We start from the raw sequence: 22,212 nt of genomic DNA, 5'->3' as shown, positions 1-22,212 counted from the left end.
TGGAAGACTCTGATTTTTAAAATCAGAGGCTATGTGAATGCACAGATTGAATTTAGTGCATTTCACAAAAATAACAGAGCTTCTAATACTAAAAGGGTCTGGCAAAAACAGACCTATGAAACATTGACACACTGCTTAAAGAAGAAGTATCATCTGAAAACCAATCTAGAAAGTTTCAAATGGGTAGATGCACTATTATTCAACAATTTAGAACAACTCTACTAAATCTGGCTCAGGAAAGCAGTGCCTAAATTCTCTACAAGTCTCACCGCTGCAACCTCTCTTCCAGTAAAAGACTGCTCATTCTCTATGCCTCTGTTCTTTATGGTCCCATCACAGCAAAGAAGCAGAAGTTTGATTCTTAGAACCAATTTAGCAACATCTTGAACGCTTGGATTGTTTTGCCATGTCCAGATCTTTTCTTAGACCTATGGTTAAGCCTCCTTTGCTCAGGGTCAAAGCTCACAGTTAGTCTCTCATTTCACTCTGAAGTTACATATGATGAACCAAGAGCAACAGATTTGTTCTCTGTATGAAAGATCACAAATATGTTTTGTAGGAAATTGTTACCAACATATAAAACTAAACAAATTTTAAAAAATGAACGAGTCAACTCAAAATGTCACAAGAGATTAAATGCCTTCAATTTCAACACACAAAAAAATACAAAAAGTAATTCTAATTTCTAATCCTGATTATATGTCTATAAAAGTCTTATCAAAACTTTAAAATATAATCTTAGGAAATGTTCCCCTTCATCACAGTTACTAAACAGCTAGTTGGCCATTATTTTAAAAAAAGTCACCAATATTGTGAGACCCAAGGCTGTAGGGAGATGACCTCCTGGCTTGCCTTTAAAGGTCTCTTTTACCTGAGTCATAGGAAAGGCTAGGACTGAAGCTCCAGTCCCAGTGCTGCCTTTAAATAGCTTTATGGTCTTCAACAAGTTGCTAGGGCTGCCTTTAAACAGCTTTATTGTTTTGAACAAGTTGTTTAACCTCCCCAAACCTCAACTCCTCCATCATTAGCATTTTCTCAGCATGTGTGCCAAGGAATATTAATCTGAAAAATGGTTCTGTGGTCAAATTAAGTCAGAAACTGCTACACACAATTTCTCCTCTTTAGATTCATAATGTTAATTAGCATTAGTAAAGGTTCTGAGAAGTCCTGCAGTACTTTTGTTTAACTTTGTGTCAATCTTAGTTGACCTCAGAATCCCTTTACTGACTAATGCTTATTAGCACCTGTGGACAGTAGGTTGGAAAACACTAGTCCAGCATATCTCAGTCTCTGCCAGCACTTACATTGATAATATTTAGGAAGGTCAATGTAGTGTCTTGTGACACAGGTTCTGGGGATTGAGAGGATTTAATGCCCTGGTGTTGACAAGGCACCTGTTCCTGCCTACTGGCCCCTTGAAGATAAACACAATTCCCTTGTTCCTAATGAAAATCTTCATTCAAGGAAAGTAGTTATGGCAGTCATAGAATCTTGGTGGCCACCTCCAGTACAATAAATAGCAGAACTGGCCAAAGATGATCAGTTATCTTCAATACAGTTTAGTTTTCCTGTCCAGTGTGACTTAATTTTTCTCCATAGCAAATTCTTTTGCCACCGTTCCCTAGAACTTTAAAAGGATCCTTGGCTCTTACACACTTCCTGGTCCAGAATGCAGTCAACGTGCAGGTAGACTGTTAGCAGTCCCCAGGTTAAAGAGCTGCTCTTCCAAGAAGGCACCCCCAAGGCCGTACTGTTCTTCATGAAGACTAATTTCTTCCGGTGACAAGTGGCTTCCTCCAAGAACAAAGTCTGCAAACCTATTAAGTATTTTTTTGTTGTTTTAAATAAAGTTAATGTTATCATGGAAAGGTTTATTTGCAAGATAACAGTTCCCTTGCTATGAATTCTCTTTAATTAAATTGGATTTTGTGGCAACAGAGAATGGCATTTATACAATGGGTGTAAAACAGGAATGGCTTATGTGATTCTTCTCGAGATATTCAAGGGAAGGGTAGAGAAGTAGGCAGACATAAGCACTGAGTGCTGCCAAAGAACCCACTCATGTTTTCTAATTCCTCTCTTTTCTCTCTCTTGTTAGTTTATACTTATTTATTTATTATTTTAGTGTCAATACTTTCCCCCTCCGATCTTTAATTTGAGTGCATTGGTGTTTGAATAAAACTATGAAGAAGGGAAAGCAGTAAGGGAAAAGATGTTGGGACAGAGATGCCTTTCTTGGTGAACTTGAAAAATTATTTTCCACACCAGTAGAATGAGAAGCAGGTGACATAGCCCATTCCACCTTTCTCCTTCTCATAGGAAAGTTATCTTTATGGCCTTCCCTATAAAACAGGTCAGGTCAATATTTACTGACATTAGCCATTCTACTGTGCAAGTCAGAGCACTGAGGAGAAAGAACCTCTGACAGCCTCCACATCATGTTATCCAGGGAAGTAGTCTGTTTCTAGTCTGAAGTATCTGTACCAACCATCACAGTATTCTCACAATAACTCCAACCCCAGCTGTGGTCCAAGTAGCTGAACAGGGCTTACTTTTTAGGAGCCTGGAGTCTGGAGATGGCCAGCCAGGATGGAAAGTCGGGTCTGCGGCAGGCTTGGCGCAGTTCCTCCAGAGCACTGGTGGTTTCTGCATCAGCTTGTTCCCTGTATTCATCTTCAGTAAGATACTTAACTGCCAGCTTTCTTGACGTAAACCATTTCTTCATTTTCCTAAGACATGTGGCATTTGGTTGCTAGATTCCTGGCCATCTCTGATTATTCAATTCAACCCTTAAGATTTTGAAAATATATTTCCTTGACAGCAATAGCATTTCTTAACTTCCTTTATATTACTATACTTTTTATTTTTGCTATCGTGAATGAGGTACTTAGAACATGCAGTGTGAGCCTGCTAGTACATTTCCCCTCTTCTGGACCATCCTAAATAATGACCTAAGGCATTTGAGGATCAATTTCCAATAGAGATGTTAATTGTATCTTTCTTCCTTGGTGATTTCTAATCATACAGTCAGACAAAAGTCTGGCTTCTTTATGCTTGGCCTGCTGATTTTCTTGGGCACTAACAGAAGCAAGCCTTTAAGATGCCCTTTTATGGAGACACAGTAAAATCACTCACCACTTATCTTCTAGACAGAAAAGCAGGAGGATTTGTGGGATATCACCTCCACCTAGTGGTAGTGATTCTGACTAATGCTGGAGAGAGGGAGTGAATATTGTACAAGGGCTGTGTATGTACAATGATTTATAATAATTCTTGCTTTGCCACATGCTGAAGTGCTCATGACTGGAATTTTTTTCCTACCAGGTAAGTCCTAAAGGGAAGAACCTCATAAAAAATGGTAATGATGATAAGGTTTTAACATATATATTTATAAATAAGTTTTTAAAGTGATTTTGGGTAGTCTGAATTTTAATTTAACCAGCGATTTCCAAATCTGAATGAGCATCAGAATACCAGCAGGTGTTTTGAACTTGTATTTTTCTTAAGGATTGGGACCTGAAAATCTTTTAACTTTTAAAGATCATCTGGTGGTTGACATGCTAGATTAGGGAAGCACTGACATTATTTCCTTCTCCTTTTCTGAATACCTAGCCTGGTCTCCTAGAGGAAAAGCCTGGCCCCTGAACAGAAGACTGTGCACAGTCCTGGCTTTGAGGTTCACGTGCTGTGTGAACTGCGACAATTTCTTAATAGTTCTGAGCCTCAATTTGCTCATATGAAAAAACTGAAAGCAGCAGCATCTACCTCATGAGGTCACTGTAGAGATTAAAAGGTGATATTTTGTATAAAGTGCTTAGCACAGTGAGTGGCCCATAGTAAGTGTTCAATAAGTATGATAATAAAGATAGCTACCATATATTATAAAAATATATTCAAATAGTTCTTTGCAAACTAGAAAGTACTCTAGATATCAAGGTATGATTTCTTTGGTTTATTATTTAACCTATTAAGTTCCTGTTTTATCTTCACATAATTATTCACTAGCAAAATGAAAAGTTGAGGAAGTTATACTACATTTTGATTATTACATTCATGATAACAGAATACACAGCGAGTGCTTAAAAGAACCATCGTGCAGCTGACAGAACACACTCTGCCCTTGGCAGGGCAGTTGGATGTTTAAAGGGAAAGAGGAAGAAATTCTATTCTGGGTTCCTCAGGATGCAAGCCTGGCAAATGACCAGAGGCCTGGAGGATGTGAAGTGGTCAGCCTCCTCCCGGCAGAGGGACCTGCCACTATCCGGCTCTGACACGGGGTAGAGAGACCAGCCAGCATCAGCCTCTCCATCCTTGCCCTGCTGCCTTTCAGCTTCGCCAGTATCCTCTGCACAGGGGCTCTGTCCTGACACTGGTCCATTTTTGAACCTGTGATATCACCACACATGCAGTCACCAGGCCCATAAACTACCAGTTAGTTACCACAGTTTCCTTCCTTACAGCCAAGCTTGCCTCATAAATATTTATCAACTCCCTCTTCCAGTCTTGGTCTCACTGCCTTCAGGTCCTCATCTCTCCCCCAGACCACTGTGATGTCTGATGTCTGGTCTCCTGCCCAGAACCTCCCCCTTATACACACCCGCTGCCTGATGGGTGTTGATGGTCTCAGCTTTGATTTTTGCTTATTGAATATTTTTCTTTTCAAATTAGTTGTCAACATTTAAAAAGCGTAAGAACTCACATTGTAATCCATATTCCTAGCTTGTCTAGAAAACCAGAAGATCTGGCAAAGCAGGAACCACATTCCCACATGGCAACAATTGCTCAAGCTGAGTGGTAACTGCCCCTTTTCACTGAAGCTGCACTGTAAAATTTCCCAACAGTCCTCATGCTCGGCGTCACGCACTCAGTACCTGCCAGGGCCCCAAGCATTTGGGTACATAACTCATGTCTAGGCATCAGTCACGGACACTGACTAAAATGCATATTGGTTACCTCCTTCCACTGTATACAGACTAGATTTATTAGCAACGGCCTATGAGGCCTCTATGACCTGTCCGATGCCCACCTTGCTCACCTGCTTCATGATGGTACAGAACTGGGCTTTCTGTCAGGAAAGCCCTTCCTACATTTAGTCATCTGGCTATTTTGACTCATTAAGATTCAGCCCAGTGCCCAGCCAGTGTGGCTCAATGGTTTAGCATCTATCTAGGAACCAAGAAGTCATGGATGGATTCCCGGTCAGGACACATGCCCAGGTTGCATGCTCAATCCTCATAGAGGGTGTGCAGGAGGCAGCTGATTGATGGTGTTTCTCTCTCATTAATGTTTCTATCTCTCTATCCCTCGCCCTTCCTCTCTCTCTTAAAAAAAAAAAAAAAATCAATAAAAACATCTTTAAAAAAAGATTCAGCACAGTAATATCTCCTCCAGAAATTTTCCTGAACTTTATATGCGATAGTCCCTGGGCAGGCCTTCAAATGTATGACAATGTATGCCTCTGTCTCAACAAGTACACCTCAAAGGTAGGGACCATCTCCTTAATCTGTGCACCAGACATGAAAACAGGTGTTCAGTCAGATTCAATGAATGAGGAGAGACATAGCAAAGCTGTCATGACAGCAGTTGCTTCATCTTTCTGTATTTTCAAAAGGCTTAAGCCTTAATTTAAGAGAAAAGAAAGTCCTAAATATAAATAATATCTTTCAAACATTTGTGATTCATTTCTGTTCCCTAACTCTTATTTCATAAGTGCAACAAATACCTTTAAAGCAGTGTTTGGCCCAAATGAAAGAAAATATAGAATAAAGAAAATATAGAAATTTCAGGCAACCTAGAGCCCAAGTAATTTTGTCACTGATTTTAGTGAATTCTGGGTGAGCTGTACTTAGCCAGTTACAGTGGTGCACCTCTACAATCGAAATGAGATTAAATCAGATGCTTCTGTCCTCTGCCCTCCCCTCTCAGAGGGAAATCTCCAGATGAAATGCAGTTAGTTAATTATGAGATTAAATATGATATGTCCCAAAACTCCCCAAAATGATAAAAAACACCAGAGCTCAAAATGTCAAATTTATAAAGAAAAAAAAGATACGTACCACCTCATATACCTGAATGCTCTCTCTGGGTAGTGCAGACCCCGGGACAGCAGGATGAGGCTCATGACTGCGTATGCGAACTGAGGCACAGTGGCCCCCGAGTAGATCAGACACAGGGAGAGGAGCTGCAGTGTCCACATCAGGAGACGTGTGCTCCTCTCATCAACAAGGGGCCCGTGTTTATAACAGACAGCAAAGCTGAGGAATCCAACGACCAAGACATAGCCTGTAAAAGCAGAAGAATGTAAACTAATATAAATCTGAACTTGAAAATTTATGCGTAAAACCTTGACTGAGAGCTAAGAAAACACCAGAAAAAACCCTTCATTTTTGTTTTCTTTTTCCAATGAAGTAAAACTGAAAAAAACACTTAAGGTTCATTATTCCTTCCATGTGAGATACTAGGCTGACTTGTAGTAATTAAGGATGAATAATCATAAATTATTATAACATGTGTCTATTTTTTAGTCCAGAGTCCTAGAAGGACAATGTCATTATGGCTGCTTTGGTCAGGAAAAAGCCTCAGCACATGTCACAGTGGGCTACAAACCCTATTGTTTGTTTACTTTCTAGTCACAAAGAGAAAATGTATTTTTACAGTGGAGGGATCAAGCTGTCACCCTCGCAATCCAGTGTTCAATTTCAGCATTAATAATGGAGGGATGGTAAGGTATTCTGCGTCTCCTGTGGTGATCCAATGTGAAGTGCACATGGCCTCTTATGCATCCCACCAAATGCAATTCATTTGTATCTGAGAAAGCCTCAAGATCTCATTTCCAGTTTACAGGAAATACAAGGGAGAGAGAAACAAAGTTAAATTATATCACAAAGGAGTAATCAGAGAAATCCAAAAAGTGGAATATTCTATAGGACAACTAGCTTGGTCTCTTCAGCATATCACTGTGATGAAAAAAGAACTGTTATAGATTAAAAGAGACTTACAGGGCATAACAGATACAAAATGTGATTCTAGACTATATCTTAGCTTACACAAACCAACCATCAAGGATGTTTAGGAAATTTAAACATGGCCTGGGTAATAGATGATTTTATGTAATTATTATTTTTTTAGATTTAATACTTACTTGACTATAGAGGAAAATGATCTTGTTTTTCGGAGATGTTTAGTGAAGTATTTAAGGGAATATACCATAATATTGATAATTTACTTTAAAAAATACTTTGGCATAAAAAGAAAAATGAACTAAAAACATAAAATCTTAACATGAAACAAAGATGTACTGCTTTTGTTTTTGGTGGATAAACTTATGTGAGAAATTTGGGGTTAGGGGTTAGAAGAAAACCAATTCTCCCGTTCTCCATCATTTCCCAATTAAAACAATTAGAACAAGTTAGTGTTTTTTGGTAACATGAAACAAGGAGGAACAAGGGGTTTCTTAATGCCTCTCTTTCTGAAAAATCAAGTTTTCATTTATATTTAGGATTTCTCACCTTTCATACTGAATACATCAAGAAAAAGATATAAAGAGCCACATTTTAGAGAAATTTTTTCATTACAAGTTAGATGTGGTCAGAGTTAAACCACAATTCAAAGGCATATGTAGTCAAAAGGGGCAAATAGTTTTTTGCTCTTTTGATCATTAGTATAGAAAACTAAGAAGGATGTCATAGGTAAAGACTCTAAAATGAGATCTAATGAACTAAAAATCACCAACTATGGGAACAAAATAAAATATTATTTTTAACAGTACTTCTTAGTTCAAAATAAAAATTTAGATGCTGGAAACATATGTCAAAAGAAGGCCTCCAGTTGTACTTTTCAGCTTTACCAATAATAGAATGTATTTTTAAAAAATTTTACCTACCTAATACATATATTCTGTTTTCATACCACAGCCACTTCAGATTTTCCATCAACTGGCACACCACATAAACTGAAGCAAACCAACAACCAACCATTAAAGCCCAAAAGGTGCTATACTGTGTGTGGAAGAAAATAAATGACACAGTTTTTGGTTCATTCACTCTCATAAAAATAGAAGTAAACAAATAAACCTTTTGCATTAGACACTTCTACATCAAACTGCACTGAAGTCAATTCAACACTCTATAGAGTCTGATTAAAGGCGTGGTTCATGAACCAGCAGCTTTGGCATCACCTGGGAGCTGCTGGAATGCACTCTCAGGCCCCACAGACTCCTGAGTCAGAATCTGCACTTCAGCAGGATCCTCAGGTGACTTGCATAGAAAGTCAAGTTGGAGAAGCACTGTTCTAGAGAATAAATTTATCTCAAAATAATGCTGGAATTGCAAGCTTTAATCAGAGAAACTGCAACATTGGGGAACTATTAATAATGAAGAAATCCCCAGGTGTAGCAATGCTTCTATTCAAAGTTCTGATGGTTCAGCATCATGAGAGTCCTCAACTATGCCAAGATAAGAGAAATTTTCACTTAACATAAAATCAGTCCCTGTCATTCATAAGAAAAACATATTACCTAGAAAATAAAATGGTCTCAAAAACAGTATCACCAACCCTGGCCGGCATGGCTCAGCGGTTGAGCATCGACCTATGATCCAGGAGGTAGAGGTTCGATTCCCAGTCAGGGCACACGCCCAGGTTGTGGGCTCGATCTCCAGTGGGGGGCATGTAGTGTGCAGCAGGCAGCCGATCAATGACTCTCTCATCATTGATGTTTCTATTTCTCTCTCCCTCTCCCTTCCTCTCTCTGAAATCAATAAAGACATAAAAAATAAAAATAAAAAAGGAAAAAAAAAGTATCACCGAGACTTAATATTTAAGCCTACCTACAGTAACAAATAAATATGGAATCTCTAGAAAAGATACATTTTAAAGCCAGTATATACAATGCAGAAATATAGTTTGAATTAGAAATTGTCATAATCAATGTGAATTAATTTGACCAATTTTTCATGTCTACAAAGATCCTGATTCCCATTTTTTATTCATTTGCACACAATATACCTACCTTAGGGATTAACCTTTTCACCAGCAGCAGGAGAAAGACTAATGTCATTAGAATACCTAGCATAGTCCCCGAAGAGTAATAGAAAGTAGGGCTTCTGTCAAGACAAGCAGATAAAAGCCATTTAAATGCCAAGTCACACTATTAGTATGAAAAACATGTTTAACTTGAGGACAGTAGCCATAAAGAACACTAAAAAGAAAAACTCAGATGGGAGCTTTAATTACATCCTATACTCTTAAAAAATGAAATCTCTACCTGAAATTTATGGTAAATAGCTTGCCACTAACTCAAAACAGAATGTCTGAGTTATCTTCTGTTCAGAATCTGACCCAACAATAATTACTGAGCACCTGCCATGTAGCAGGCACTTGTCTGAGAGCTTTACCTGCCTTCACAACAGCCTGCGAAACAGCTATTCATGTCTAAATGTTACACGGGAGGAAACTAAGGCTCTGAGAAGGTAAAGACCTTCCCCGAGTCAGCGTCTGCTGACTAGAGGATTTAGGCGTGCGGCCCAGCTCCTGAGTCCAAGCTCTACCCTTCAGGTTACACAAACAACATGCAGTTTATGAGGACCACGGATGATATTAAACACCTGATTATGCTACAAGGAAAAGCTCAAAACTAAACAATGTTAACAGCAAGCCAAGGAGTAAAACATTAAAACATTACTGGAAAGAGATTCCTTTTTCACTAGCAAAGTTGTAAGAAACAAAATATCAGAATAATACATTTATCAGATATTTGTTAAATTCAACTTTCTGTATCAGAGCCACAAGTCTGGGAGGCCACCTGAATGTAAGAGAGAGCAAGGCATCAGCCATCAAAAAACCTGAGTATAAATCTCAGCCCCAGCAAGAACTAGTCATGCAATGACAGGTATTCGTTTCCTCATCTACAAAATGAGAATAATACAGAGTACGCATACTTGTTAAGAGGATCAAATAAATTAAAATAATGTATATTAATACATAATACAAAATAATGCATGTGAAAGCAGTCTAACATTTACATATCATAACTACATAACTATTACTGGTTTTAAAGGCTTTTCAAGCACAAGCTTCAGACCTATTGTTTGTAAAACCTAAAGCAAGACCTACCTGTAAACTAGTGTGGAAATATTTAGCTCAGCGTCAAAAATGTCCTATATTCTTTTTGATTCACAAAGTTAAGAAAGTAAAAATGAATACTTACTGACTCAAGGTCTTTGCATAAAAGAAGAGGAAAACGCCTCCCACAAATACAAGGAAGAGTCTGAAATCCACAACTGGAGTAAAAAAGACATACATAAGCAAAACAAAGATTTTGTGTCAATGTCGTGTTCATGAATAAAAAGAAAAGTCAATTTACTGAAATGTCACTCCAGAAAAACTGAACCAAGAAAATCCAATATAATGAAAACAGACTTACTGTTTCGATTCACGTGTATTGTATAATTTCTGACAGGCTTCACAGAGAAGCACACAGTCTCCCCATACGGACTGATGTTTAAAGTTATTTCATGAGACTCATTTGGTGTCCAAAATTTATAAATTGCACAATGGATAACAGAAAGAATGGTTTCTGGATCCTGGCAATTATGTCTTTCTGTGATATATACAATACTGAGCAGGCCCGAACTGGCAATTTTCACCTATAAAACAAGAATGAACAACTCCATAAACACAAGAAATTAAAATTCCTTAAAATCGTCTTAAAATCATACACGGGAGTAAAGAGAGCCCAAGATTGGTTGTGTGAAGAACACACAGATGTATGTGGCGGTGTTTTGATGCCCTGGATGGACCTACACACTGGAGCATAGACACTTTTGAAAGTGGATGTTTGTTCCCCTCAGTTGTGGTTGATTAAACTGCTTCTTCTAGTGAGTTATTGTGGCCAAGGGACATGTAAGCAAAGATGAAATAGAAAATAATAGATGGCAAACTATTTGGTTATAAACATATGAGAATAGGGTTTATCTCTCTACCATTTTCTACTATGACTGAGAAGAAGCATTTCCTTCTGGATCAGGCAAACAGATGTAATTCTAGCTTTTCTCACCACACCTCATGAAGGACCAGAACCCAACCTTAGGTCCTATTCAAGTCTCACAACAAAGCACTAGCTACAATGCCTAGTACATGGTGACAGCCCAGTTATCATTAAATGACAACCTTGATGATGCCTTTGTCCGTCCCTCTCTATTTCCTTTCTTTGTCCAAGATTAGGACAAGCCTGAAAAGGGGAGTGAGAGCACCAGCTTTGAATCTCAGGCATCAAGTGACATCACCCACTGTCTACCTACCCCTCATTTCTCTTGGATGTTAGCCCCTGGCTCACTGTTGCTCTCTCTCCAATACTACTCGCTCTCAAATATCTTGGGGATTCAACATACACAGTATGTACACCAAACTCCTTCCAATACACTGGCCTCTGTTCCTTGAATTCCTATCCTCATGTTCTTGTCCCCTACCTTCCTTAGCTAATCACTCCCATGGCCACACACTGGACCCTGTCAGTCCCAAAATGAAGCCCCAAACACAAGCTGCATTTCATGCACCTCACTGGCTGACCACTACCTATCTTTCCAGGATGCCCATTTACATCCCAACCCCAGAAAACCTTTGCCCCTACCATGGATCAAGCATCTTTACCCTAACCCTCACCCCCTTGATGTAGTCAGCCCCTTCTTATCCAGCTAAATTCCAAATGCGTCATTAGGAATCATACCCTTACATGTACCCTTGACTCTTCTGCATTCCTCTTTTTCGGTCACATCCACCTGCAAAATCCAACCCTCCACCTATTCCATTCTTGCATTTGTGCTACTGACTCTGCTGGAGAAACACACTGTGGTCTCACTGCAAACCCATAACTGTGAACCTAAAGTGGGACCGGAAAGCTGCAGGAAATTGTACCACACATTCCTGTCTAGTCACTCTTCCACTCTTCCACATGATCTCACAACATCTCCTTTGCCAATGCTCCAACACCTCCTCCTATCCCATAACCCCACCCGTCAGCATCTGCAGGCACATGTTCTGCTTCTGGCCTGTGGAGAGGAAATTTCTGCCACAGAGACTTACATGCTCCATTCTCAAGGCAAGCCCCCCAACTTGTGCACCTGATCTGATCCACCTCTGCCTACTCAAGGACATCCCTCCCAGTACTTCTTCCTGCTCTACTAGACCATTTCTATCATCATACAAACATGCTGATGTCTTTCCCATAAAAAAAGCCTTCTATTGTCTCCACTTTCCCCCACAGCCTGCACTTCCTCTCCTCCTATTTTCTTTAACCAGCTTCGATTAGGCTTTCGTTCCCATCAGGCTGTCCTTGACGCAGCCACAAGTGGCCTCCATGTTGCTAAATCAAACAATCAATTCATTCTTAGTCATCTTATGTGATCCATCAACAGTATTAGGCACTGCTGATCATTTCCTTTTCTTTATTACACTTTTTCCCCCAGGGCTTCCTGGACATCTTCATTAGTTGCTCCTTCTTTCTCTCCTCTGCTGGGACCCTCCTCCTCCCTGACCTCTTCTTAAAATAAGACCCAGGCTCAGTCACTGGTACTCTTCTCATCTCCACATAAACTCATTCCTTAGTCTCATGGTTTTAAGTACCATTTATAGATATACATTGCTACGCACTTTTGCAAAAAGAAACACAGGAAAGATACACCAAAAAACTAGTAAGACTACCTACAAGGGTTTGGTAGGAATGTGTAGAGAAATATGAGGGGCCGTGACACTCTGAAAATACCTTTGTGTATAGTTTTTTCCAGCCATATTAACACTGTACATACTAAAAATAATAATAAAAGCAACCCTGAAATGGAAACAAATATATTTCAAATGAATACTATACCCATATTGAAGGGCGATCGGTGGAAATGAATTAACCCAAGTAACTTTTGAGCACAGTATTTACATTATATGCCCTCAAACTGAAGAGAAAACACAGTGTAAAAGAATATTGAACTCCTGTTACTAGGTTTGTTTTACACAATGGTGTGGCTTAGCAAATATGAAATTACTTTCAGTGTATTCTAGGATTAGGCAAATAAATCAATATACTGAGGATAATGGGAACCAGGTTTCCCAGGGAAGGAAGTTACAAATATGGAAAGGAGGGAGATTAGAACTAACCCAGTAGCATTAGAGATATCAGAACTCATGGCTTCTGATATAGGTAGAGAGAGATATGTGAGCAGGTGAATGGGTGTGTATGTGTGTGTAAACACATATGATGATATTGCAATAGTAATAAACACAACTAACCCTGAATGCTCCTTGGAAAAATGTACGATTCCAGGGCTGGGTCTATGAAATTATAAGATAACCTGGAACATCTTGTTTGCCAGAGGTAAAGAAGTGCTCAAATAGTGGGCACAAGTTAAAAGGCCAGGAGCTAGTTTGAAGGGGCCAAGTCTAAGACAATTTGAATATCAAAATACATATAAAAAAAATCCAAAATAATAGACTGTAGTACAGTGGATGAATTGGTAATCCATGAGAGTCTATGGATCTAAGTAAACTGGAGGACGAAAAATTCTTCTTTATAGAAGAATGCTGATGAACGTAGAAGGAACAGTGGAATTAGAAAATCACCCCCTGGCAAACATCATGGTAACTGATTCAGGCAAGCACCATCAATGGATGATAAAACTAGGCGGTGAAAGTTTAATGAGGAATAGGATCTCTATATAGTCTCAAATTATCTGCTGAATATATTCCTTCTTACAGAGGCGAAAACAGTCATTTTACAGCTGTAAAACTCTAAATTGACAGATACTACCTTAACCAAGTGATCAAAGCAGGTATAAATCATCAGTAATGGTACAAATCAGCATCATGTGCCTACCGATATATCCTAGCTATTCCAGCAGCCTAGAATACTCTTTGCCCAGATACCTTCTTGGATAACTCACTCACTCGTTTGAAATCTTACTCAAATGTCACCTACCCCGGCTACTCTTTCAAATACTGCAACTTGCCCCCCATCTCCCTCATTCCACTTATCTTACTCTACATTTTCTTATTTTATAGCACCTAACTAGTTTTATAATTTTCTTCTTTTACATTTATGGCTTAAATGTACTCCCCCCCCACCCCCCAAAGAGTGTAAACATTACAGGAACAGGAATCTGTTTGATTTACTGATGTATCTGAAGAGCCTAGAATAATTCCTGGCACTTGTAGGTGCTCAATAAATATTTGTTAAATGTCCAATGAGGGAAAGTACTAGGCTATCGAGAGTAACTACTATATCTTGGCCATACCTGGTATCAGAGGTAACTGCAGATTTTCTATATAGAGGGGCTTGGGATGGGAATTATTTTGGAAAGTAAGCAAGAGGTGTTGTCTTGAGCTATGTCTAAACAGCAAGTACACTGCACTCATTTAGGTAGTATATCTGTTTGGAGTGGTTTGGAGAGGGGCTGGTGAAGAGAATAGAGAATGTCTCCTCCCACACACCCCTCCTCTTTGAACCACTATGTATGATCCCAAGTCAGCTTTCATACTGATACACAGCTCTAAGTCATACAAAAGCTACTTTCTACTCTTGAAATAGTACATTTTAATTCCCTGTTCCTAAGATATGATTTAAAAGTATGTTTTTACCTGCAGAGTTGACCATATGTATTTCCACTCAATTTGGGAATTCTGATAGTAGCAGTAACAGTCTGACCAAGACGTCTTAATTAAATCCATTTCCTTCAAAGCTCTGCACCTTGGAACTGAAAAATGTAAAAAATATATTCCCTAAACATTTAATTGCTCAGAATCTTATCTTTTTTTTTCTTTTTTACTCACAGAGATAACAGTAGCTGTTTTTATATTCTATGACCAAAAAATTCTTCTACATGGTAATTATAGTCTTTCAGTCTCCAACCTAGCAGGAGACAGACCAAAAATTACAGTCCAGTGTCAATACTTTTACAACATTTGGAGGACACTATAAGAGCACGAAGAATGGGCACTTCTTCATTCCTGAAGTAGAGGGAAAGAATTGAGGGTAGCTTCCCAGAAAAGAGGAAATGTGAGTGAAGCGTTGAAGAATTAAGTTGGAAGCAATGAAACAGAAGTCAGGGTGGAGGTGGCAAGTACGTACAAAACAATGCAGATGAGGGAAATCACAGAGGTGGTTCAGCCATTCACAAGGATGGAGTGTAGGGAACATAGGAGAACATTTAACACCTGTAGCTAGAGAGGTAAGCAGTGGTTACTATTACACTAAAGAGTATGGACTTCATGCCGAAAGGAGAACACTGAAGGATTTTAGGTAAGTATCAAAGTCTTAGCAGGAAACTGTTGACACTCAAAGGATTTAACTGAAGACTTCAAGGAAGCTGTGGGCAGGGTTAAGGCACTGACAATAAAGAATCAACAGCAGGAAGCCTTCAACACCCCTAGGCCTGAAATGGCTAAGAGAGAACCAGATGTTACTGGAGCCACTGTAGGGGTGGGGTGAAGGGGAGCAGTAGTCTAATAGCCTAATGGAATGTAATCACTATCAGAATTTCAGTGGAATGGCCGGGAGAGGTATGGGTACCTCAGCCTGTCTCTCCTGCCCTCCCAATGGTGCCTCTCACTGGCTAAACCCAATGGGAAGCCAGAGGGCAAAAAAGCTGAGGTGATGTGAACCATAGTCAATTTCCAGGCACTGAGCAGGCAAGGGAAGGACAAAGGGAGAAAAACAGTTCAATAAGTGACAGGAGCATAGTCATGTTTTAGAGAGAGCAATCTATAAGCAATATGAAATATCAGAGGGGAAGAAGACTGAAAGCAGAAGAACAACTAAGGGCTATCTCAGCAAGAAATGAACTAAATAGGAGGAGAAAGAACAGAGTAAAGAGCACTTAGGAAGTGGAATCAACAGACTTAGGGATTCATTAGAGGAGGGAGAGCAAGAAGATGATGTGAAGGTTCTGATGAACGGAGATGGTGAGGCCCTTCGCCCAGATAACGAATACTGGGGGGAAACTTGTGCAGGGAATGGGGAGAGGAGTTCAATTTTGGACATAGTGAGTTTTGGTTGGTGGGACTAAGTGAACATAGATTGGTCTGCAGCACAGGAGAAACCTGACTAGAGAGAGATGTAGATACATACACGTGTGTGTATATGAACATATGTGTTCCAATAAGAGAGGGATTCCCATCTATTGTTGGAAAGGGAGTAAATTCCAGTGGGACAGGTGAAGAGCATGAAGCCTAAGGTCCACAGACCCCAGAAGCCCCAGATCATTAAAAGAATGTTAGCTTCCAGCCAATTCTTTCTTCAGAATTTCTTCTATTACCACACATGTGCTCAATGCTAGGGGCTTTTCCTGTTGGGGCCACCAGGGTCCCTCCCTGCTGTCCCCTCTCCTAGTGGGCACCACCACTTAAAGGGCTGATTCACCTCCCATAAGAACAGTGAACCACCCTCTTGCTAGTGGTCAAAGGGAATATCCTCTGTGGGGTCTGAGCTTTGCAAATAAATGCTATCTTCAAATTGAGGTGTGTGTTTTTTCCCATTTGGTCCTAAGACTGTCTCCTAAATCATCTAATATTTGTAATTCTTAAGCGCAAGATGATGTAATTTAAGTATAGTGCAATAGTTTGAATTTAGGAGTAAATGCTTCTCTGTTGTCCAAGTCACAGTCCTCTTGCACTTGGAATACTGTAATGGCCTTCTAGTTGGTCTCCCTGCTTCTAGAATTGCCTCTATGATTTTCTTTCACAACCTATTCTCTAATCAGCACATAGATCTTTCAAAAACATCAATCAGAACACATGACTGACCTACTTAAAACCCTCCAATGACTTCTCATGGAACCCATAATAAAATCAACCCTCCCTTCCAAGGACCTAGGCACCTCTGACCTTTTCTCTTTCACTTTCCCTCCGCTAGGCTTCTCCAGCCACACCAACCCTCCTGTCCTCAAGATGCTTCCAATTTTCCTACTTGCTGTTTGCTCGTATATGGTACATCAGTGTATTCTGTGCATGGGCACTCCCAGTTGGGAGAACTTGCTTTGAATTTCATGTCTCCAACCAGCTTAAGGAAAGTACAAATGGAGGTAGGTTGCCCCACTGACAGGAACACTACTAAAAGCACTTGCAAACAGTGTCGCCCCAGGAAATCTCCAGAGTAGCCTCTGGCTTTTGAGATGCAGTTGCTGTCAAATTTATACAATACATGAGACATTACAGACAATGTGTCAACATTTCATGGTATCCTCTGGCTGCCCTCATTGTTATCACCTTTCTCCTAAGGTGAATGCATTTCAACCAACCTATGCAAAAATTCCTAAGTATCTAAGAAATTAGAAACTCACAGCCACAAGAAGCCACAAGCCTATCTCCAACTGCGTTCATGTGAACCGTAAGGCATAGGCTAGTTGGATGAGACATAAAACAGTGATTTGTGACAGTTAAGATTGTTACTGTGGCTGGCTTACTGCCTTCTTAGAGAGAACCAGATCTTTTTATCTTAGATCAGCGATTTTCAGCCGGTATGCTACAAGAATTTTTAAAACATGCAATACATCACTATTTAGTTAGGGACACTGGCCTCTTTCCCCTTAGACTGTCAAGTAAAAAAAAATTTTTTTAAATGACAATAGCCACCATAACAACAGCCATCCAGTGTGAATGAATCAAAATTATACATATTTTTTTTGGTGTGCTGCAGAATTTTAGTAATTAGTTTATGTGTGCCATGAGATGAAAAATGTTGAAAATCACCACCTTAGATTGTTTTAAAAGGTTATGTCTTTCCTAGGCCTCTCCTCCCTTCAGTGATCTTCTAGAAACTGCATTGTTCAGTTTCTACTTCCTCTATCTCCACCTGAGGGTGGGAAATAGAAAATGCAGCCAGCTTCACAATTTATCTGAACTCTATCACTTGTTCAGGACACGGAAGGCTGTGAACATGCCTGCCTGTTTGCAAGTGTCATTTATTCATGCAGCCTCAGTCTCAGCTGGTTCATTTCACTAGGAAGGGACTTGGTGGTTCACAATAATATCAACAAATCCCTTTATAGTGCAGTCCAGAAAACAAAGAGGAGTTTCTACGGATTCATAAAAATGCAACAATAATCACTCATTTGGTCAGGAGAGAACAACAGCTGCCTAGGGAGAGCTAGTGCTTCCATTTGAGGCTGTAATATGTCTCCACCCTGGACGGTACCCCATAACCTAGGTATTTACTTCCTCAAACCTGATTCAGATCGGGGGAAAGATCTAGAAGCATGGGCTATCCCAGCTCTGGCTCATCTCCCAAGCACTTAGGAGTATATGGGGACCAACCCTGAGTGCCATCCTTACTCTACCCCAGCAAGGCTGTGTCTCTAAGCCATGGAATAAGTGTCACCTTCCTTAACTCCCTACAGTCCTTGGCAGGCTCTCTTATCCTTTTAATAAACCTGAATTCTAGAGAACAGTATTTTTCTGGACAGTTGTGCCCCAAATGCTAAGACAAAGCACAATTATTTACATTACCAAAGGATTCGAGTCAGGGTTACCTTAACCAATGAGATCCCTTAGTTCATTTAAAATACCACTCAATTTATAAATATTGAATTAATCTAAGACTACATATTATAATATAAAAAAGGACAGCTGCATAACACTTCATTTAATAAATTTAAAATCACTCCTTTGTAGTTCTTTTACTGGTTTTCCTAAATGTATAAGGATGTATTTAAGTCAGAGTTTAGTCATACATAAGGTAAAAATATTCAGTCAAAACTTCAGAAAAGGGCAGGTGGTACTTAAACCTACTTATAGAATATGCTAAAAATAAAAGGCACAAACACTCCTCATACCTTAGTAGATCTTATTCTCCAACATAAAAATATTTCAGCAATGTTCCTCCTGAAAATTTAAGCTTACATGGTCCTCATATGAGAAAAAAGTATCTTCAGGTGAGACTATAACAATAATAAAATCACTTATACTGTCATTTTCTCCATTTGACTACAACTGCTCCTCTTTTGGTACAAGAAAAGGGAGGCAGAAGAACAGGAAAAACAAAAAGCAAAAACTCAACAAACCTTAACTCCTGAAAGTTCAAATGGAAAAAGGGTTTTTTGGGGGCATTATATTGTAAATTCACATTGTCAAAGGAGTTAGCATGTAGCACCAAAGTTACAAAGAAAACTTCTCTGTTCTACTAACCCTAGTTTTTGTTTTGTTTTTTAACATGACTTGAATATAAATCTAGATTCTTTTTATTTCTCCAAGAGCATGCATAACAGAGAATGAAACTGAAATTTGCACGCGCTGATTATATTCAAATATGATTTCAACTTCAAGTACTGATTTTTCTTCTCCCATAGATGAATTTGAATACTGTAGTTTCGAATGGCCTACTGCTACAGTTCAAGCCTGGGAACGCAATGCAGTGGCCTGAACTGCATCACAGGACAATACGCGGTTTTTATGAACCTCACCCACTGGTTGCAAACCACTAGTGACTCTTCGCTTGAAGTTTCTCTTCCTCTCAGCCAGACCTGCCCCTGACTTTACATCAGATAGGGTGACAGAAAGCTGGCCTCAGTCTAGATTTTCTCCATTCCAAGACAGGGTTTTTAGTGCGTGTTCAAGGCGGAAATTTAGAACAGGAAGGATAATCTAATCCAAGCCTCTCACATTATATATAGGCCCTATTTTATGAAAGAAAGTGCCAGCTGTTTGATCTTAGGGTTCCTCATTAAAACTAATACTTTTAGAGCAGCAATGATTCTTAGACTTAGTGTAATCCAGAGGTTTCAGCACAGTGTCACTGACACATCACAGGACCCAGGGTGCTTCGTGGTCCATGTTGTAAAGCCTACCTGGAATGGTGAGTGTCACTATAAGGCTCATAAATTGCCTTTTTTTTTTTTAAGCTGTGGGCTAGAATTTTATCAACTCAGTGGGCACCTTCAAGTCTCAGGCAGAACAGAAACTCTAATAGGCATTTAGGTATGCCTTTGATTAACAAAATAGAGAAGTGAACTGTTAAGACTAATCTGGTGACAAAAACTCGAAAAACACTGGATTCATTGAGGCAAATAAAAAGGTGAGGAAAATGTTGGAAACCATTGAGCAATAGAACATTTTCATTTTACTGATGAGAAAACTACAGTCCATAAAGATTATGTGCCTGGACCAAAGTAATTATACAAGTGGGTGGCTGAATATAATGACTGAACTAGAACTCAAGGTTCTGGATGTTGGTCCAGGGCTACTAAAAATATTCTGGCTGTTGCCATGCTCAGAAACCCTCTTTCTTGGCAGTACTGTGATTTACTTTCTCATCAGGATATACTGGTCTCATTTCTTACTAAGCCTTCATTTTCTCATCTGTAAAATGGGTTTATAAACGTTACCTATCCCCCTATACGACTACTATGGGTATTAAATAAGACAACGCCGTTAAAGCACGTTAACACTGCCTAACACATAGTAAGCACTCAACAAATGTCTGTTCAATGTAAATTAGTGTAAAACAGTTCCCCAAGGTAATTAACCAAAACTTTCCTGACTTGGCAGCTGTAGCAGAATCTGATAACTGCCTCCATCCTTGGACAAAGAACCCTGATTTATTGGGGGGGAGAGGGGTGCCCAGCTAAAAGACCGCACTTGGTCTCCCGTGCAACCAGAGGTAGGCAATGCGACGAAGAGAAATTGGTGGGCAGTGATTCCAGGAAATCCTTTAAAGGATGCTATGGGAGAAAAATGAAATTTAGAAATGCTAAGCTCATGGCAAACAGTAGCAGTTGTGGAGCTAGAACTCCCAACTTCCACATCCGAGCCAGGACCCCGAGAGCACTGCACAGGTAACCGCACCACTATGAGCAGCTGCCACGGCCTGTTTCCCATGCACCAGGCACTGTACACATGTTGAACAAGCCAAGGAGCCTGCGCGGTATGATTATCTCAGTTTTATATTTGACCAGTAAGGTGACTCGCTTAAGGTCACAGAGCTAGTGCGGGGCCGGGGAACTTCAGTCAGATGCTGAAGCTGAAGCTGGAGAGAGAACACGGCTTTCAGCCCCAATGGCCGTGCTGAGGGGTCACCTGGGACCGACCACAGCGCCCTGAGCTCCGGCTGCTGCAGGGAGAGCTGGGCCAGGCTCGGAACTCCGCGGCTGCCTCCAGTCCTAAAAACATAAAGGTCCAAGTCCCGGCAGAGCCAGGGGAGCCCAGAGGGGAGGAGGCGGGTCCGCCGCGGGGCAGGCCGCGCCCGCCGGGCGCCTTCCGCGGGCAGGGCAGCGCCCCGCGGCTCCCGGCCTCGCCGCCCGGGACCGGAGCGCCCTCGCGCGGACCCGCCAGGCTGCAGTCGGGGCGCCGGTGCCGCGGTTACCTGACAGCGGCGCCTCTTCCGAGGGCACCGCGCCTGCGGGCAGCGTGGCCAAGAGCAGCAGCCCCCACGGCGCGGGGAACGGCCGCATTCCGCGCGGCGGTCAGCTCGGTGCGGGCCCGGGCGGCGCGAGCCCCGGAGGCCCCTCAGCTGGCGGGAGCAGAGATCGCGCGGTCCGGGCGGAAGAGGGGGCGGGGCGGGGCGCCGAGGTCCGGACGCGGGAAAGGCCGAGGCCCCGCCTCCCGCGGCCCGGGAGGAATCGCCCGGGGCGCCCGCCCGCCCGCCCGCGGGGCTCGTGGGCCGCCGGGCGGCTCGGGGACCTGGGTCTGGGCCGCTTCCGGCCTCGGGCTTCCGGGCCTCGGCCCCGGCCCCAGCCCCGGCCCGGCGGCTCGGGCCTCCGCGCGGGTCTCGGCGCCGGCGGCTGCGGGAGGGGCCCCGCCTCGGGGCTGCTGCTTGAAACGTGCCTGACCCGCGGCTCCGGGAGGGCTCAGCTCTCCCAGCTCCCGGCGGGGGCAGCTCCCCCGGCGGGGAAGGCGCTTCAGCAACTTCCCTTTTTAGAAGTAAAAGTCAGTTTCTTTATTTTTCCTCTTTGGTTTTTATTTTCCTTTTTGTAACACGCAAAAACAACTTGGCGATTTGGTTGCTTAAATAATATTAACTTGTATGTCAAGCTCAAAAAACCCCCAACATATTTCAGTATAAAGAGGCTGGAAAACGTTCCCTCACCAATTTAACACACACCTTAAAATTACCATGCATTAAAAAAAAAAAAAAAAAAGACAGTAGGGAACTGATTGGTGGTTGGGGGCGAGGGTGGGGGTGCAAAATGAGTGAAGGTGATCAAAGGTGACAACTTAAGGTTTTCAGAAAAGTTCAGGTGT

At 41.1% G+C, this 22,212-nt stretch overlaps 1 protein-coding gene across 2 annotated transcripts; it reads right to left on the bottom strand.

Annotated features, from left to right (window-relative positions):
- Positions 1-1,389: 1,389 nt before the first annotated feature.
- NEMP2 (nuclear envelope integral membrane protein 2) lies at positions 1,390-21,530 on the bottom strand. 2 transcript variants are annotated; one of them, XM_087819699.1, is made up of 9 exons: positions 21,335-21,530; positions 14,620-14,735; positions 10,421-10,643; positions 10,205-10,277; positions 9,008-9,101; positions 7,883-7,997; positions 6,057-6,282; positions 2,553-2,729; positions 1,390-1,817 (listed from the first exon to the last, which is right to left on the bottom strand). In XM_087819699.1, exons 1-9 carry the CDS (start codon positions 21,420-21,422, stop codon positions 1,676-1,678), a joined length of 1,254 nt encoding a protein of 417 aa, XP_087675825.1. In that variant the 5' UTR covers positions 21,423-21,530; the 3' UTR covers positions 1,390-1,675. The 2 variants fall into 2 exon arrangements, with proteins under 2 accessions (XP_087675825.1, XP_087675826.1); XM_087819700.1 differs by lacking the exons at positions 1,390-1,817; positions 2,553-2,729 and adding an exon at positions 2,787-4,386 and having other exon boundaries at positions 21,335-21,527.
- Positions 21,531-22,212: the final 682 nt, after the last annotated feature.

This window comes from Miniopterus natalensis, chromosome 8 (genome assembly GCF_054644295.1).
Source record: "Miniopterus natalensis isolate mMinNat1 chromosome 8, mMinNat1.hap1, whole genome shotgun sequence".
NCBI lineage: Eukaryota > Metazoa > Chordata > Mammalia > Chiroptera > Miniopteridae > Miniopterus > Miniopterus natalensis.
The sequence above is the reverse complement of the archived record's forward strand: the minus strand, read 5'-3'. Positions and strand labels throughout refer to the sequence as shown.